Source organism: Scyliorhinus torazame, chromosome 4 (assembly GCF_047496885.1).
Source record: "Scyliorhinus torazame isolate Kashiwa2021f chromosome 4, sScyTor2.1, whole genome shotgun sequence".
NCBI classification, from domain to species: Eukaryota; Metazoa; Chordata; class Chondrichthyes; order Carcharhiniformes; family Scyliorhinidae; genus Scyliorhinus; species Scyliorhinus torazame.
The window spans coordinates 269,404,672-269,424,809 of NC_092710.1; the positions used below are offsets into that span (position 1 = coordinate 269,404,672).

A 20,138-nucleotide genomic window follows, 5' to 3' on the forward strand; every position below is an offset into this window, starting at 1 on the left:
CACAGAGTTTACACGTTCTGCCCGTGTCTATGTGGGTTTCCTCTGGGTACTCCGGTATCTTCCCACAGTCCAAATTGTGCAAGTTAGGTGGATTGGCCATGCTAAATTGCTCCTTAGTGGATTGGAAAAGACATTTGAGGGGAAACAAAATCTTTGTTGCAACCAACCACTGGGCTGAATAAAAGGGAGCCAGTTCACTTCTCCTCACCGAGTCATAACAAAATACAAAAGAGTAGTCAAGAAAGGGAATCATTTGGTACATCTTCTTAAGGCAACTATCCTGGAGAGTTTTCTTTGTAACTGGATAACCAATTCATTTGTAAACTGACAACCAAAACGTCCAAGGTTACCTTTTGAAATAAACCATAGGAATCGTTTCTAATGAAAACTATTTCCTTTACTGAAGAATAAATGGCAGTAGGTATAAAAATAATAGTTGATGCAGAGACAAGCTTTGATCATGTCTGGATATTGTACACTCAACAAGCACAATTGTTAAAATTATCATCTTTGTACCCTATCTGCGTCGACAGTATCCATTTCTTTATAAACCTTAGAGCACAGCTCGCAGCCTGAATGTTAGGAACATCTCTAATGCCCAGTGGATTTGTTTTATCAAATTTGTGACATTCAAGGTTAATGCACAATGTCGGACAGGGCTAGTTTAACTGTGTCATTAAATTGTGACAAATTAATATTAATTACCTTATTGTAATGGATTTCTAGTCCGCTTTCACCTTAGTACACCAGAAGTGTAAAAGGTGGCGGGCAATTACCATAAACTGTGTATCACAATTCTTGAGACAGTTTTGTCTCTTAGGTAACAATAATTGATGTCTGGTTATCTTATTTTATCTTCAGGCATTTGTTAATCTTAATGTCTCCTCTTTTTCTTTTAATGAATAGCCTAAGGTGTTTCATTTATTTTCAATTGTTGCTTTTAACACCTGGGCTACGAGGAATGATTTTATGCATTCCCTCTCAGACCAGAGTTTCACACATTCAAAGCACATATTGGGTGAAATTGCACCAACATCCTGCGCCATTGGCAAGCACTTACCCACGGTGAGCCTGATTTTAACATTTGGCTCTAATAGGTGGTTGGTGGGTAGAGTGGTCCTGTCCCCTACCCATTATTGCTAGTGTGAGGCCTGAGACATTTTATGGTGGGAGTCTCATTTGCCTTTATCTGGCCAGGAGAAATATTAAAGCTGCCAATGTCACCTCAGAAATAATAGATGAGACTTCCGGTTGCGACGATGACCAGCTAAGCCGCACGTTTCGGCGGCTCCAGCTTAAACGGACCTTCGGGCCCTTTTAAGAGCCCCAACGGGAAATTCTTTTTTGTCGAAACCCGGTGTGGGGTGAGGCAACAGGGAGTCCCCCCCCCCCCCCCAGTGAGAAAGAAAAATATCGGCGGCAGCGGCCAGATCTCGGAGAATCCTCGAGGGCAGCGGCAGAAGAAAGAAAGGAGCAAGATGGCGTTGGAGGGAGCCCAGCCGACATGGGGACCGGACCAAGACGAATTTTTAAGACGGTGTGTGGAGCTGCTTAAAAAGGAGGTGCTGGCCCCAATGCTACAAGCAATCGAGGGGCTTAAAGCGACACAAAGGGCCCAGGAGATAGAGCTCCGTGTGGTGGAGCAGAAGGTAACGGACAACGAGGACGAGATCCTGGGCCTAGCGGTCAAAAAGCAGACGCACGAGGCGCTCCATAAGAAGTGCATCGAAAGGATTGAAGTCCTGACAAATAGATCAAGGAGAAAGAACCTCCGGATCCTGGGTCTCCCTGAGGGAGTGGAAGGAGCTGACGGCGGGGCTTATGCGAGCACGATGCTACGCTCGCTAATGGGAGCTGAGGCCCCCTCGGGCCCCTTGGAAGTGGAAGGGGCCCACCGGGTCCCTGCGAGGAGACCAAAGGCTGGAGAACCACCTAGGGCGATGATCGTGCGATTTCACCGCTTCAATGACAGAGAGGTGGTTCTGAGATGGGCCAAGAAGGTACGAAGTAGCAGATGGGAGAATGCGGTGATACGAGTGTATCAGGATTGGAGTGCGGAGGTGGCGAGAAGGAGGGCAAGTTTCAATCGAGCCAAGGAGGTGCTGCATAAGAAGAAAGTGAAGTTCGGGATGCTGCAGCCGGCGCTATTGTGGGTCACGCACCAGGATAGACATTACTATTTTGAGACGTCGGAAGAAGCATGGACCTTCATTCAAAAAGAGAAACTGGACCAGAACTGAGGGACTGATGTTGGAGGGGAAACGAAAATGCTGATGTATAGAGGTGTAAATTGGGGAGGGCGCCAAATGTGGGCGCCGGTGGGGGGGAAGAAGAGACACAGGCGGGGGATGGGGAATGGGAGCGGGCCGGTAGGGGGAGCTGTGCCATGGGGGGCGGGATGGCACTAGAAAGCGCGGGGTTTCTTTTTCTTTTCCCGTGCCAGAGAGATGATGGTGGGAAGATAGACGCAAGGAGGATGGGAGTTCCTCACATGAGAGAGCGGGAGAAGCCGGGGTCAGTTGAAGTCAGCTGACTTTCGGAAGCAATATGGGGGGAGTAACCATGCTAGATGGGGATCTAGCGGGAGGGGGGGGTGTAAGGTTTTCGGGCAATCCGGCCTTTTTTGGACTGCCCAGGAATAAAACCCAGAGACTGTAAACTGGACACTTGTCAGCCAAAAGAACGTAACCAGATTTCCCAGCAGGCTTGGTCCGCTGAGCTGAGTAGGGGCATAGGTATTTACAAACCCCCCCCCTAGGAGCTACAAGGAAGAAGGAGCCAGACAACGAGATAAGATTAAACACAGAGACAAAGGGGCACGGGAATACACAAGGGGCCTGCCTGACAGCTTGACAGGTCTGACCGGCTCAAAGGGGGCAGGACCAGCGGGAACTTTAAACCTTATGGATTCAATGCAAAAGGGGCTGGCCGAACACAGGAAAAAGCCAGGTAAAACGGATATAAAAGGGGCTGTGTTTCGATTGAGGGTCTCTTGGCTTGACCTCTCCACCTTTGACTTGACCTCCTGCAGCCTGTGACTGTAAGTACCCTGCAGCAGCTTGCGAAACTCCCTTGACCTTGATAGTGGTTGAGGCTTTGGGGAAGGGGGCTTGATTTGTGTTTTGTGCCCTTGCTAAAATTGTGTAACAATAAGATTTTACGTTGTGTCCGTTATAGTACTTTCTGAATAGACTTAGTTTGTGTTAGAGTTTAAGATTTTATTATAATTTCTTCTGTTTGATGATTTTGACCTGGGTTTTGCAATAAACCTCGATTTGCTGATAATTGGAGTCGTTTAAATTCTTCAATCTCTCACCAGCGATCTCTGACCAAGTCATTGTTAAGATATTCCTCACCTTAATTCCGGGGTCGAGAATCTAGGGTCATCGTGAATGATTCAAACCCGTTCACTCAGGACAGGCTGCTGGTTAGGTAATAAACAGCAGTGTCCTATTCTCTCTCTTGGGAAAGCTACTCCAGCGAAGTAGGAACCGGGTGGGTGTTGCACCACCGGCAAGAGAGAGAATCACCTGGGCATTGGTGGGGGTCTGGATATCTGTGTGATATAAGCCTCAGGCTTCCGGTTAGGGATAAACGGCAGGCTTGATTCAGTGCTCTCTCCCGTGGAGGTGTCCCAGTGCGGCATCCCCTGGCCTCTGAAGTTTCAGTGCCAGCTGGAGAGAGACACACACAGATACTCAAACCCCAGATATCGGCCCAGTAGTGGAGTAGCAGAGATGGAACCCTCTACAGGGGGGGCGGGGGGATGACAAAACTGGGTTGCTGCTGCGGAGATCGAAAAGGAGCTGGTAAGAGAAAAGGTGGACGAGGCGGGAATGCGCCGCCTAGGGGATGGGTGGGTGCGCGGAACCGGGCCGTGGGACTGGCCCAGAGAGGGTGATGGCTAGTCGACAGGGGAGGGGGGCGGGCAGCCCCCCAGTCCGGCTGATCACGTGGAACGTGAGAGGCCTAAATGGGCCGATTAAGAGGGCCCGGGTGTTCGCGCACTTAAAGGGACTGAAGGCAGACGTGGCCATGCTTCAAGAGACGCATCTGAAGGTGGCGGACCAGATTAGGTTAAGGAAAGGATGGGTGGGACAGGTGTTCCACTCAGGGCTGGACGCAAAGAATAGAGGAGTGGCCATATTGGTAGGGAAACGGATGTCGTTCGAGGCTAGGAACATCGTAGCGGACAGCGGGGGCAGATATGTGCTAGTGAGTGGCAGACTGCAGGGATTGGAGGTCGTGCTGGTCAACATATATGCCCCGAACTGGGATGATGCGGGATTTATGAAGTGGATGCTGGGACGCATCCCGGACCTGGAGGTAGGAAACCTGGTAATGGGGGGGGACTTCAACACCATGCTAGACCCAGGGTTAGATAGATCTAGATCCAGGACCGGAAGAAGGCCGGCAGCGGCCAAGGTGCTTAGGGGGTTTATGGACCAAATGGGGATCCGTGGAGATTTGCTAGGCCGCTGGCCAAAGAGTTCTCCTTTTTCTCCCATGTCCATAAGGTATACTCCCGGATAGATTTCTTCGTTTTGGGAAGGTCACTGATTTTGAGGGTGGAAGGAACGGAGTACTCGGCCATAGCTGTTTCAGACCATTCCCCACATTGGGTGGATCTGGAACTAGGAGAGGAGAGGGAGCAGCGTCCACTCTGGCGACTGGATGTGGGATTATTGGCGGATGAGGGAATCTGTGGAAGAGTGCGGGGATGTATCGAAAGGTACCTGCAAGCCAACGATGATGGGGAGGTCCGAGTGGGGGTAGTATGGGACCCTACCCCCGACAATGTCGGAGGCGACGCTATCACTAATCCTGAAGCGAGATAAAGACCCGCTGCAATGCGGGTCTTAATGGCCTATCTCACTCCTAAACGTGGACGCCAAGTTGCTGGCAAAAGTACTGACAATGAGGATAGAGGATTGTGTCCCGGGGGTGGTGCATGAAGATCAGACAGGGTTCGTAAAGGGGAGACAATTGAATGTCAACGTGCGACGGCTATTGGGAGTGATAATGATGCCCCCAGCAGAGGGGGAGGCAGAGATAGTGGCGGCAATGGATGCAGAGAAGGCATTTGATAGGGTAGAGTGGGAGTATCTATGGGAGGTGCTGAGGAGGTTCGGGTTCGGGGAGGGGTTTGTCAGCTGGGTTAAATTCCTCTATGGGGCCCCAATGGCAAGTGTAGTCACAAATCGGCAAAGGTGGGAGTATTTTCGACTACATAGGGGAACAAGACAGGGATGCCCGCTGTCCCCATTACTGTTCGCGCTGGCAATTGAACCACTGGCCATAGTGCTGAGAGACTCCAGGAAATGGAGAGGGGTGGTTAGAGGGGGAGAGGAACACCGAGTGTCACTCTACGCAGATGACCTACTGCTGTATGTGACGGACCCAGTGGGGGGGATGACAGAGGTCATGCAGATATTGAGGGAGTTTGGAGATTTCTCGGGATATAGGCTTAACATGGGGAAGAGTAAGCTTTTCATAATACACCCTGGGGACCAGAGTAGAGGGATAGATGGCCTGCCGCTAAGGAGAGCGGAAAGAAACTTCCGATACCTGGGGATTCAGATAGCCAGGAGCTGGGGAACCTTACACAGACTCAATCTGACTCGGCTGGTGGAGCAAATGGAAGAGGATTTCAAAAGGTGGGACATGCAGCCGCTGTCACTGGCGGGCAGAGTGCAGGCGATTAAGATGATGGTCCTCCCGAGGTTCCTATTTGTGTTTCAATGTCTCCCTATATTGATCACTAAGGCCTTTTTCAAAAAAATAGATAGGAGCATCATGAGCTTCGTGTGGGCAGGGAAGGCCCCGAGGGTAAGGAGGGGGTTCCTGCAACGTAGCAGGGACAGAGGGGGACTGGCGCTGCCGAATTTGGGCGACTACTACTGGGCCGCCAACGTGGCGATGATCCATAAGTGGATGATAGAGGGAGAGGGGGCGGCGTGGAAAAGGCTGGAGATAGCGTCCTGTAAAGGAACAAGCTTAAAAGCGCTGGTGACGGCGCCACTACCGCTCTCCCCGAAAAGGTTTACCACGAACCCAGTGGTGGCGGCAACATTAAGTATCTGGGGGCAATGGAGGCGACAGAGGGGTGTGCTGGGAGCCTCGGTGTGGTCCCCGATCAGGAACAACCATAGGTTTGCCCCAGGGAGGTTGGACGGAGGGTTCCAGAGCTGGCACCGGGCAGGAATTAGGAGAGTGGGAGACTTATTTATAGATGGGACGTTTGCGAGCTTGGGGGCGCTAGAGGAAAAGTATGAGCTGCCCCCGGGGAATATCTTTAGGTATATGCAGGTGAGGGCGTTCACGAGACAACAGGTGAGGGAATTTCCGCTGCTCCCGACACAAGGGATCCAGGATAGAGTGCTTTCGGGGGTGTGGGTCGGGGAGGGCAAAGTGTCCGAAATATACCGGGAGATGAGAGAAGAGGGGGAGGAGCTGGTAGAAGAACTAAAGGGAAAATGGGAAGAAGAGCTCGGGGAGGAGATTGAGGAGGGTTTGTGGGCTGATGCCCTAAGTAGGGTAAATTCCTCTTCCTCGTGTGCCAGGCTTAGCCTGGTCCAATTTAAGGTGCTACATAGAGCACACATAACGGGTGCGAGGTTGAGCAGGTTCTTCGGAGTGGAGGACAAGTGTGGGAGGTGCGGGGGAAGCCCGGCGAACCACACACATATGTTTTGGTCGTGTCCGGCACTGGAGGGGTATTGGAGGGGAGTGGCGGGAGTGATCTCGAAGGTGGTGAAGGTCCAGGTCAAGCCAAGCTGGGGGTTAGCTATATTTGGGGTAGCGGATGAGCCGGGAGTGCAGGAGGCGAAAGAGGCCGATATTGTGGCCTTTGCGTCCCTAGTGGCCCGGCGTAGGATTCTACTCATGTGGAAGGAAGCGAAACCCCCGGCGGGTTCGATCCCAGCCCTGGGTCACTGTCCATGTGGAGTTTGCACATTCTTCCCGTGTCTGCGTGGGTTTCATCCCCACAACCCAAAGATGTGCAGCTTAGGTGGATTGGCCACGCTAAATTGCCCCTTAATTGGAAAAAAAATAATTGGGTACTCTAAATTTTTTTTAAAATCATGGCTGATTTTCCGAGCATGCTCAACAACAGCTCACTAGGCCACCTGATGCCAGTGCCAATGGGTGCAAGCTGCATTTATATGTACCGCTAAATTGCAATTGGATTCCTATATCCATCACAGAACACCAATTTGTCGCTCACAAATTGCCTCCTGCCTGAAACAGTTACTGCCCAGCTAATCGCTTGTATCATAATGTCAGAGTAAACAGGGCAGAAAATAATCCATTGAATAGGGAATCTAATATACGGGCAGTCAGGAGGTAGGGCGGGGGGGAAGTTGGGTATGTTATTGTGATGTTGTTGCGTGTCAGTCCGCTCTGCTGTTTGGAATATTTAAATGTTTAAATTATAAATGCTTCAATAAAATGTTTTCTAAAAAAAAAGAAAATAATCTATTGCTATTTTCAGCTGACGACTGCATCACTTAGGTCAGGTGTCTATGACTAAATTCAGCCCAAACAAAAACAGAGAATACTGGATAATCTCAGCAGGTCTGACAGCACCTGTAGAGAGAGAACGGAGATAACGATTCGAATCTGGATGATTTTTTGTCAAAGCTCAATTCCGGCCTCAGGTGACTGTGTGGAGTTTCTCCCTGTGTCTGCGTGGGTTTCCTCCGGGTGCTCTGGTTTCCTCCCACAGTCCAAAAATGTGCAGGTTAGGCGGGTTGGCCATGATAAATTGCCCCTTCGTGAGCAATGCTAAAATGCCCCTTGGTGGGTTATGGGGATAGTGTGGAGGTGTGGGCTTAAGTAGGGTGCTCTTCATTCTCCCTGTGTTTGTGTGGGTTCAGCCCCACAACCCAAACATGTGCAGGATAGGTGGATTGGCCACACTAAATTGCCCCTTAATTGGAAAATAATGTATTGGATACTCTAAATTGGGTACACTTAAGGGCTGATTTAGCTCAGTGGGCTAGACAGCTGGTTGTGGTGCAGAACAAGGCCAGCAACGTGGGTTCAATTCCCATACCAGCTTACGCAAACAGGCGCCGGAATGTGGCAACTAGGGGCTTTTCACAGAAACTTCATACTTGTGACAATAAAAGGTTATTATTATTATAAATTATTATAAAGGGGCTGTTTAGCACAGGGCTAAATCGCTGGCTTTGAAAGCAGACCAAGACAGGCCAGCAGCACGGCTCAATCCCCGTACCAGCCTCCCCGAACAGGCGCCGGAATGTGGCGACTAGGGGCTTTTCACAGTAACTTCATTGAAGCCTACTCATGACAATAAGCGAGTTTCATTTCATTTCATTTCAAATTTAAAAACAAAAGTAGGGTGCTCTTTCCAAGGGCCGGTGCAGACTCGATGGGCCCAATGGTCTCCTTCTGCACTGTAAATTCTGTAACTTCTAGGATAATGAACAGAAAACCATGGGCAGTTCACCCATAGTTTTACAGTAAGCTGCTTGATGTGTGAAAGGCCCCATCCTTAGAAATCCTCACCCACTTGAACATGGAGGCCTCTGGGACCCACAGGCTTTTCAAATCTAAACTCTATCCTCTAAAGGAAACAGCAGTTTTTAACAGCGGTTGCAGCAAATTATCACGGTCGCCCTCGTCACAAAACCTCACAAAAACAAGAGGATCGATCAAAAGAGATGTGGACAGCTGAGCCTAGATTTCTGATTAGTCAGAAAGGTCCTCTACCCATTTAGGGAACAGATTTCACCTTGATGTCGAAAGCATCCATCAGCTTTCTGTTCATAATATTAAGATGAGGCCAACGTTTCTAAAGTGCATCTTGCACACAGTTAGCAGCCATCCATGTGAGATTGTTCATGGTCATCTGCCTGCCAATTTAAAATGAGGGTTGAACGTTGCTGAGTCATTTCCCAAAGTATGTGTAACTTGTCACATTTGAAGATCTGTAATGGCATTTTATAAGTACTTCTGAACATATTTTTTCCTTTTTATTTTGTTTTATTTAAACCAATTATTAGGGCACTGTCAATGTTTTGGTAACACCAGTGCTGAGTTTCCCTACGGACTCGCCCTTTCCTTGTGCTTTTTGGAAGAAGGTGAGGACAAATTCAAAGTCGGCAGGCAGATCATGTTATACCGAAGATGCTCTGCGCCTATCCATCGGCACCCGGATAGCCTGGTTGAAGACAGAGGCATACATATCTCTATTTGTCAAAGGAGCAATGTGGCTGGAGACTTAGATTAATTATAGAGGCCTTAATAGAGTAATGGTGTATGCTGCAAGATGACTTGGAACTACATTCTTCCACAGCCACAACTGTCAGTGTCTATCAAGGTCACAGCCATCCTTAATTTCAATGCTTCTGGGTCATTTCAGGGTGTCACTTGGGACATCAACAATGTAAACCAATGCAGCGACCGGCACAATGAAAGGGTTGCATTGTTCCACAGTAGCAATTGCACCCCGACATGCTCCACCGAGCAATGCTGCTGCCAAGGTAAATCAGGGTGCCAATCCGCCCAGAGGGATTCTCCAATCTCCTGGGAGACCCCCACAAATGCCATTCTGCCTGGTCCCCATTTATGGAGACCAGCACTGAACAGTGCTCACCCGAGGTCTCCAAGGCTTTTTGGGTACAATGCAGCCGGTACATCTCTCCCATCATTTTTAAAACAGACACCGTGAGGTCTAAATTCCCAGGTTCAACTGCCAAGGTAAATTGCGAATTGGCTGCCTAGTCAGCCGGTTCATGGCCTCATCCAGAGTGCTCTCATCCACATCACCTAATATGGATCTGAGATTTCAGAGGGTCAAATCTGGCCTGGCTGGGTGGGCGAGACCTCCAGTTGTCCTCCTCTTAAGAGTTCTTGGAGAAACAGAAGGAGTGCAGCAGCTACAAGTAATCCTTAAAGGCAACCTTGACCTATGGTTTTCAGCACAAGGAGTGACTTGATAAAATGGTTCAGAATAGGCTATAGCTTGGGGGAGTAAATAGGGGGGGAGGGAGATGGATGAGGAGTGTGTCATGTCTTTCAACATCAACCACCATGCAAAGTTTAGACATTCCTCCTCATATAGGGGTTCATTCATTTTTGTTTAGGAGTCTTATCCAATTCTTGCTCTTTATCTTTTGTTCTGGACTGTCTTGCCCTGCAGACAGAATACAATGGGGGGAGCTCCTGTTACCACATTTCAGCACACATGTGCATTTATCATTCATTGACATTGCAAAGAGAATCAGCCTGTGCTAAATGCATGCAAAGGATGAGTGGAGGAATGTTTCAAGATGAAATCCAGAGGATTCAAAGTTTACTATGCCATAGTAAGTGGTGAAAGGCTTTTAACACAATATGAATTTAAATGGATTCCACAATGGGTGAGTAATCCACTCCACCAGTTTACCGATCTTAGAAAGTGAAACTCACTCTCTGGCCTTCCCACAGCAATCAACTTCCATCAACTGCTCGTTCATTCAGAAAGTATGGCTGTTAATTATTGCAGCTTTGCCAAATTAACACAAACAAGCTCAAACTTCACTGAAAACTGAGAAAATACAAACACATTTTAAAATATGCTCTCCAAAATAAATCATACAGCAGCTCGCAGGCATGAAAAAGATTGGTTTTTCAACGATACCCATTCTGAATCCTATAATTTGCTTGTAAAGACTTGCATTATAGTGTATTGTGCAGAAACCTAAGGCTGTATTTATTGAATTCTGCCTGTGTCTATTTTATTAATACAAAGATAAGCTCTTCAATCATGAATACATTCCAACATTCAATCAGTTGCATTTGTGCAGGTTAATTATATATTTTTTAATTGTACACGTGTGATTTTATTTCCTGTTTTATAGGCTTTCTATTGTGCTCTGCACCACAGTTCAGCTATATTCCACACCCCGGGGGTCATTAGAGATTTAATTTTTACAGTGAAGGCCTACAAACTCGAACAGCAATAGCTGGCAGGGCAACGCCGTATAGCAACTCAGAAAGCAATCAAAGGAGGGCTTAAGATTTGTCTGGTCTTTTCTGTTGTCAGATAAGATGAACACAGTACTTCCCAAGTGACAGTAGGTTCCAAGCATTCCTTTTATTTAAAAAACCCCGCAAAAGCTAGTCATAAGTCAGCACTTGTGAAAGGGCTGTGTTAGCTTCATGAACTCACCTGATCTGTTGCTACCAACTTCCAGAGAAAGTCATACTTTTTTGATGGATTAGTGAAAATGCACTGAAGTTCTACCACATCATCAGATATGTACATAGGTTTGCCCCCTGAGGGAAGAAAGAGTCAGACATTGCATTTTAGTCATTATTCCTCAAATCTCAAGGTGACATATTCAGTAGTGGTGCACCCGCCAATTGGTCTGGGAGCATTCACAGCCTTCTGGTATCCCTTTTTTCCCCTCCCTGCCTCTCCCTTCTGCAAACTGGCAAACAAAAGACCACCAAATAGTGGCTTCCCCAGCCTTGGCCAATGTCTCTCCCATTAACTTTTTTTTAATTCTGCCTCTGTTCAATATTTCATTTATGCTTGTTCTAAGAACCTAATCACCACAGATTTGATAGTACATTTTAATATGCATTTAGTCATCGTTGTTCAAACCCTATTTGGAGCTCCCATCCCTTGGTCACCACACTCTTTGGGTATGGCGTGCGGAATGGGTTAACATTGAAAATGCTACCTCCCTGCCACCTTCCCTATCAGTTACCATTTTACCATCCCAGAGTAACCCATACTCGTTGGGAGTTTAGAAGAGTGAGAGGAGATCTTAGTAAAACATATAAGATTCTGAGGGGGCTTGACAGGATAGATGTTGAGAGGATGTTTCCCTTTGTGAGGGAACCTAGAACTAGAGGGCATTGTTTAACAATAAGCGGTCTCCCATTTAAGATGGAACTGAGGAGGAATTTCTTATTTCAGTGGGTTGTTGGTCTTTGGAATTTTCTTCCACCAGGAGTATTGGAGGCAAGATCATTGAATATATTCAAGATGGCATTAGACAGCTTTTTTGATTGACAAGGGAGTCAAGGGTTATGGGGGGAGGCAAGAAAGTGGAGTTAAGGCCATATCAGATCGGCCATGATTTTATTGAATGGTGGAGTAGGCTCAAGAGGCCGAATAACCTACCTTGCTTCTATTTTTATGTACTTACATTCTGATCAGACAATCGGCAAGTCTCATACAAAAGGCAAGCGAGGGCCGAGTTAACATTCAAAATTTGTAACCCAATGGTGTCATCAGCACCATGATGTGGAATTAACTGAATGTTGGGAATACTCCTGAGCTCTCAGCTGCCTAACAATAGATCCAGGATGTGAGGTGATGACTTTCCCAAGTAAGGATTAATGATCTGCTCCTTTTGAAACACTTTGTGGGCCAGTCAGAGCAGGAGTGCTCTCCCTGACAGGTAGCTCAAGCAGCCCTTCGGCCTCCCTAGCCTCAGCCGGAATAAGGTGGGTGAACTTGCGGCATGGGTTGGTACCTGGGACTTCGATGTTGTGGCCATTTCGGAGACATAAATAGAGCAGGGACAGGAATGGTTGTTGCAGGTGCCGGGGTTTAGATATTTCAGTAAGCTCAGGGAAGGTGGTAAAAGAGGGGGAGGGGTGGCACTGCTAGTCAAGGACAGTATTACGGTGGCAGGAAGGCCATTTGATGAATACTCGTCTACTGAGGTAGTATGGTCTGAGGTTAGAAACAGGAAAGGAGAGGTCACCCTGTTAGGGGTTTTCTATAGGCCTCCGAAAAGTTCCAGAGATATAGAGGAAAGGATTATAAAGATGATTCTGGATAGGAGCGAAAGCAACAGGGTAGTTGTTATGGGGGACTTTAACTTTCCAAATATTGACTGGAAACGCTATAGTTCGAGTACTTTAGATGGGTCCATTTTTGTTCAATGTGTGCAGGAGGGTTTCCTGACACAGTATGTAGATAGGCCAACGAGAGGCAAAGTCATATTGGATTTGGTACTGGGTAATGAACCAGAACAGGTGTTAGATTTGGAGGTAGGTGAGCACTTTGGTGATAGTGACCACAATTCGATTACGTTTACTTTAGTGATGGAAAGGGATAGGTATATAACGCAGGGCAAGAGTTATATTTGGGGGAAAGGCAATTATGATGCGATGAGGCAAGACTTAGGATGCATCGGATGGAGAGGAAAGCTGCAGGGGATGGGCACAATGGAAATGTGGAGCTTGTTCAAGGAACAGTTACTGCGTGTCCTTAATAAGTATGTACCTGTCAGGCAGGGAGGAAGTGGTCGAGCGAGGGAACCGTGGTTTACTAAGGCAGTTGAAACACTTGTCTAGAGGAAGAAGGAGGCTTATGTAAAGATGAGACATGAAGGTTCAGTAAGGGCGCTCGAGAGTTACAAGTTAGCTAGGAAGGATCTAAAGAGAGAGCTAAGAAGAGCCAGGAGGGGACATGATAAGTCTTTGGCAGGTAGGATCAAGGATAACCCTAAAGCTTTCTATAGATATGTCAGGATTAAAAGAATTACTAGGGTAAGAGTAGGGCCAGTCAAGGACAGTAGTGGGAAGTTGTGCGTGGAGTCTGAGAAGACAGGAGAGGTGCTAAATGATTATTTTTCATCAGTATTCACACAAGAAAAAGACAATGTTGTCGAGGAGAATACTGAGATACAGGCTACTAGACTAGAAAGCCTTGAGGTTCATAAGAAGGAGGTGTTAGCAATTCTGGAAAGTGTGAAAATAGATAAGTCCCCTGGGGCGGATGGGATTTATCCTAGGATTCTCTGGGAAGCTAGGGAGGAGATTGCTGAGTCTTTGGCTTTGATCTTTAAGTCATCTTTGTCTACAGGAATAGTGCCAGAAGACTGGAGGATAGAAAATGTTGTCCCCTTGTACAAGAAGGGGAGTAGAGACAACCCCGGTAACTATAGACCAGTGAGCCTTACTTCTGTTGTGGGCAAAGTCTTGGAAAGGTTTATAAGAGATAGGATGTATAATCATCTGGAAAGGAATAATTTGATTAGAGATAGTCAACATGGTTTTGTGAAGGGTAGGTCGTGCCTCACAAACCTTATTGAGTTCTTTGAGAAGGTGACCAAACAGGTGGATGAGGGTAAAGCAGTTGATGTGGTGTATATGGATTTCAGTAAAGCGTTTGATAAGGTTCCCCACAGTAGGCTTTGCAGAAAATACAGAGGCATGGGATTCAAGGTGATTTAGCAGTTTGGATCAGAAATTGGCTAGCTGGAAGAAGCCAAAGGGTGGTGGTTGATGGGAAATGTTCAGCCTGGAGTCCAGTTACTAGTGGTGTACCACAACGATCTGTTTTGGGGCCACTGCTGTTTGTCGTTTTTATAAATAAGCGATTTTCATTTCATGTGCAACTTGAACACATTTCTTAGGTTGCATGCAGTTATCTATATTGAGAGGATATGTTTCTTTGGGGGTTAGATAGGGTGGACAGTGAGAGCCTTCTCCCGCGGATGTAAATGGCTGGCACGAGGGGACATAGCTTTAAACTGAGGGGTAATAGATATAGGACAGAGGTCAGAGGTAGGTTCTTTACGCAAAGAGTAGTGAGGCCGTGGAATGCCCTACCTGCAACAGTAGTGAACTCGCCAACATTGAGGGCATTTAAAAGTTTATTGGATAAACATATGGATGATAATGGCATAGTGTAGGTTAGATGGCTTTTGTTTCGGTGCAACATCGTGGGCCGAAGGGCCTGTACTGCGCTGTATCGTTCTATGTTCTATGTTCTAAATGACCTGGAGGAGGGCGTAGATGGATGGGTGAGTAAATTTGCAGATGACACTAAAGGCGGTGGAGTTGTGGACAGTGCGGAAGGATGTTACAAGTTACAGAGGGACATAGATAAGCTGCAGAGCTGGGCTGTGAGGTGGCAAATGGAGTTTAATGCAGAAAAGTGTGAGGTGATTCATTTTGGAAGGAATAACAGGAAGACAGAGTACTGGGCTAATGGTAAGATTCTTGGTAGTGTGGATGAGCAGAGGGATCTAGGTGTCCATGTACATAGATCCCTGAAAGTTGCCACCCAGGTTGAGAGGGTTGTTAAGAAGGCGTACGGTATGTTAGCTTTTATTGGTAGAGGGATTGAGTTTCGGAGCCATGAAGTCATGTTGCAGCTGTACAAAACTCTGGTGCGGCCGCATTTGGAGTATTGCGTGCAATTCTGATCGCCGCATTATAGGAAGGATGTGGAAGCATTGGAAAGGGTGCAGAGGAGATTTACCAGAATGTTGCCTGGTATGGAGGGAAGATCTTATTAGGGAAGGCTGAGGGACTTAAGGCTGTTTTCATTAGAGAGAAGAAGGTCAAGAGGTGACTTAATTGAGGCATACAAAATGATCAGAGGATTAGATAGGGTGGACAGTGAGAGTCTTTTTCCTCGGATGGGGATGTCTAGCAGAGGGGACATAGCTTTAAATTGAGGGGAGATAGATGTAGGACAGATGTCAGAGGTAGGTTCTTTACTCAGAGAGTAGTAAGGGCGTGGAATGCCCTGCGTGCAACAGTAGTGGACTCGCCAACACTAATGGCATTCAAATCGTCATTGGATAGACATATGGACGATAAGGGAATAGCGTAGATGGGCTTTAGAGTGGTTTCACAGGTCGGCGCAACATCGAGGGCCGAAGAGCCTGTACTGCGCTGTAATGTTCTATGTTCTATGTTCTCCCACAATATCGCTGGAAACCCTAATGTCTTGCAAAGCTTCATTTTTGAACACCAGTTTTAAGGAAACTAAAGGATTGAATAGAACCCTGGATTATTTACCTGCCAGAAAAGTTGAATTAAATAAAAAGGACTGTTAAACCAGCTGATCAAGAAGCATGCTGGAAGTTGACCAAATGGGTAAAGTAGTATGCAGACTGCCCTGGAGGCTACACATAAGGAGACCATGAGAGATTGCGGGAAACCGCCATCATCACCAGATGATGTTTGGTGTCATCAATCGTTTAATTATTGGGACGAAGGGGTACCGAAAAGCTGGTTTACATCAACAAGAATGGTTTAAGTACAGCTGTTCTAAAACGAAACAGAGGGATGGTCCACAAAAAAGTTCAGAGACAGTCTAGAGGCAGAACAAAGACAGAACCAGAGCAAAGACAGAACATGAGATCTTTCCAAAGAACAAAGGCAGACCAGAATAGACCAGACCAAGCAGACTATTAAATGAAAATCGCTTATTGTCACAAGTAGGCTTCAAATGAAGTTACTGTGAAAAGCCCGTAATCGCCACATTCCTGTGCCTGTTCGCGGAGGCTGGTACGGGAATGGATTATTAATGGATCATTAACCTCTCCCGAAGCAGCAGACTTGGGTATTCTGAGTTTTGAATTGTAATACTAGTTTACAGATTATCTATAAAACTTGTTGCAATTTACTTCTATAAAACAATTGGTTAACAAAATGATAGGCTTGGTTGATTTTACTTCCGATTACACTAAAGAGAGTTTCTTTAAAAACCTTACAATGGAATTTAAAGGTTTTAAGGAGTAAAATGTACATTAAGAGGACAAATGAAGTCTTAAAATGCCACAATATGCATTACTTATTTTCAGTTGAAGCACAAATATAAATGATGTAATGAATGATAGCATGCCTTTGTTTCACAGATTGCAATCAATCATATCAGCAAACTCCAGGCTAATAAAACATTAATTGAGCTACTCTATTTTAAAAGCAATATCAGTTTCCTCTCTTCAATAATTGAAAATCATTACTGAAGAAGATGAGAAGTAGAAGAAGGAATAGATCATGCAACCTATCAGGTTTGCTCCGTTATTCATTATTTCATTTATTCATTTATTTCAACTCCACTTTACACCTTATCCACATACCCTCTGATTTCTTATCGTTAAGGGGAGGTGTGATGGTGTAGTGGTATCTCCACAAGGCTAATAATCCAGAGATCCAGGGTAATGCTCTGGGAACCTGGGTTCAAATACCTCTGGCAGTTGGTGAAATTTGAATTTATTTCTTTTCTAAATCTGGAATTAAAAATCTCGTGCTGACCATGAAACCATTGCTGATTGTTGTAAGAAAAAACATCTGGTTCACAAACTCCCTTTAGAAAAGAAAATGTGATCTCCATGGGTAAAGAGGGTTGTGCTGGAACGAGGATGTGTGGGGGTGGGCTGGCCTTGACAGATTTAATGAACTACTACTGGGCAGCTAGTTTAACCCCATGGTGAGGAAGTGGGTCGTGGGGGAGGGGTCAGTGTGGGAACGGATGGAGCAGGCCCTTGCAAGGATATTAGTTTAGGGGAGTTGCTGACGCCGCCTCTGCCGTTCTCGCCGGCCAGGTACTCCACGAGCCGGTGGCGATGGCAGCCCTGAGGGTCGGGGGACAGTGGCGGCAGCATCTGAAGTTGGAGGTGCCTCGGTCTGGACACCAATTTGTGGGAATCATAGATTTGCACCGGGGGGGGGGGGGGGTGGTTAGTCGCAAGGTTCTGGAGGTGCCGGCGCGCGAGGATCGTGTGGTTTGGGGACCTGTTTGTGGGGGCAGCCTAGAGGCATTGGAACAGGAGTATGAGCTGCCCAGTAGGAATCGGTTCCGGTACTTACAGGTACGGGATTATGTTAGGAAGCTGGTGCCGACCATTCCCGACCTGCCGCCCCCGGGGCTCCAGCACAAAGTAGTGTCGAAAACAGGAGTTAGCGAAAGTCGGGTGTCGGAGATTTATAAGGAATTGATGGACTGGGAGGGAGCCCCGATAGGAGAAGTGAAACGGAAGTGGGAGTAAGAGCTGGGGAGGGAGGTGGAGGCTGGGTTATGGGAGGAGGTTCTGAGGAGAATGAACACAGCCTCTTTGTATGCTTGGCATAGCCTCATTCAATTCAAAGTGGTTGATAAGGCGCATATGACGGTGGCCAGAATGAGCAGGTTCTTTGCGGGGGTAGAGGATAGGTGTGGGCGGTGCGCTGGGTGGCCGACAAATCATGTCCACATGTTTTGGGTTTGTCCGAAGCTGAGGGGATTCTGGCACAGGTTCGCTGAGGTTATGTCTGAGGTGCTGAAGGTGAAGGTTGCCCCGAGTCTAGAAGTAGTGATTTTCTGAGTGTCAGAAGACCCAGGAGTCCAGGGGGCAAGAGAGGCCGATGTTTGGGCCTTTGGCTCCCTGGTAGCCTGGAGATGGATTTGGTTGGAGTGGAGGGACTCAGAGCCACTGAAACGGTGGGGGGGGGGGGGGGGGGGGGGGGGGGGGGGGGGGGGGGGGGGGGATTTAGGCTGTAAAAAATCACGTTCGCCTTGAGATGGTCTGTGGGAGGGTTTGCCCTGAGATGGAAGCCGTTTATTGACATCTTTAAGGATAGGTAAGACGTAAAAACGGGTGAGGCAGGATGGCCGGAGGGGAACGGTAGAGAGGGTGGGGTGGTGGGGTGTTATTTATTTGTCATGAGATTTCCTGTTTGTTCTTTTTCTGGTTTTGGTTATGTTGCATGTCTATGTATATATATTAATGCCTTAATAAAAATACATTTTAAAAAATGTAAAGCTGCTGCTGTCCTTACCTGGTCTGGCCTACATATGACTCCTGATCCACAACAATGTGGTTGACTCTCAAATGCCCTCTGAAATGGCCTAGCAAACCACTCAGTTCAAGCACAATTAGGGATGGGCAATAAATGCTGGTCCAGGATCAAAATAATTACATAAGTGGTAAAAACACGTGGAATTATGGCATAATGGCCTGTATCTCCCTGGCTTCCCAGCATCAGATTGGGTGGGTTACTCCAAAGATGCGCTGGCAACTCCTTCTCGGAGGTTCCCTGGTAAGGCTTTAAGTGGCAATTATCCAGAAGCGCTAACTTCCGCTGGACAATTGCGGTGGGCTGTGAACCATCGGACAAAGTGATTTAATTTGCTAACTGGGTGGTTCTGCCAGTTTTACACCAATAGTTACTCTGAAAGAGTTAGAACAATTAAAACCATTTCAAACTTCATTGTAACTACTTTAAACATCCAGAACGAACCCCACACAAGACTCCAACCCGCCACACTCAGGAACACAACCCCAATTAGTTAACTACCAGGGTATTCCCAACCCCCGAAGCCTCACTGACTACCACCCCACACACCCCCTGCTCAAGGGATTCCCCCAGCCCTGACCTCCAGCTGTATGGAACTTCCTTGCCCCTCCAACCTGCGTGCCTGACCCTAACTCCTCTCATCCTTTGATCTGACCCCGCCCTACTCAACGCCCTCACCCCGACTCACCCCACAATACCCCCACCACATGGGCGGGCCCGGACCCTGACACCCCAGTGAGTGGGCTACCCCCCACTTGACCCAATCCCCCACTGGATGACCCAGGCCCCAACACCTCCCCCCTGGACCTGACCCCCCTACCTCCATGGAACTTTGGTCCTTTGGTCGATAGATTACCTGCAAAGGTCAAGGCCAATATCTGGCAGGTGCCCGGAGGTGGCTAGTGGCTCTGGTGGGGTAGGCCCACGAGGCCTCCCGCACACCCCTACCAAACCCACAAGGATCAGCATGTTACAGCTGTGGCCATAGGCCATCCTGGGTCTATGGTCAATTTTAAGAAGTAAATATCTCTGCCAAGAGGACTGTGGTCTTTCCAGAAGAGACAGACCAGAGGCTAATTGGCCTTGCAGCCTCAGGAACCCATCCATCATCCTTAATTGGATGATGGAACAAAAGCCGGCCAATTAGGCCACCTGCCAGAACATTGAACCAATGGGCACGTTGCCAGCCAGGGAGGGATTGTGGTCTGGAAATTGTCCCTCTCTGCAATTATCCTCAAAGGGCATAAGATTCTGTCCACTTTCACAAACACAGCTGATAAAGTTGGTAATGAGGCTGACTCAGCTGACTGAGTGACAGTTAACTGTCAATGACCAGAAACTTGATGAGGACCTCATAGGTCATGATCAACATTGAAGTTTAACTCGTGCACGAGTCATCTCAGCTCACCTCAGCACTATTTAAGAAAGGGACTAGTGGAAGTGCACGAGCAGTGGGAGAGAACACTTCCTGAATGAGACAGCCAGGGTGAGTGTGGGTATTGGGAATTTGGAGCACAGAGGGGAAATGTGCTCTTTTGCTTTCTTGCCCTGCTACAGCGGTAGAGGCTACAAGGAGAGTTTATTGA

The 20,138-nt window shown here is 47.4% G+C and overlaps 1 protein-coding gene across 1 annotated transcript in view; it reads right to left on the reverse strand.

Moving 5' to 3' along the window:
• LOC140411728 (uncharacterized) overlaps window positions 1-20,138 on the reverse strand; it is a 477,774-nt gene that overhangs the window by 210,300 nt on the left and 247,336 nt on the right. The window contains exon 4 of the mRNA XM_072500732.1: window positions 11,183-11,289. Within this exon, the coding sequence (XP_072356833.1) occupies window positions 11,183-11,289 (107 nt within the window). The remainder of the gene's footprint in view (window positions 1-11,182; window positions 11,290-20,138) is intronic.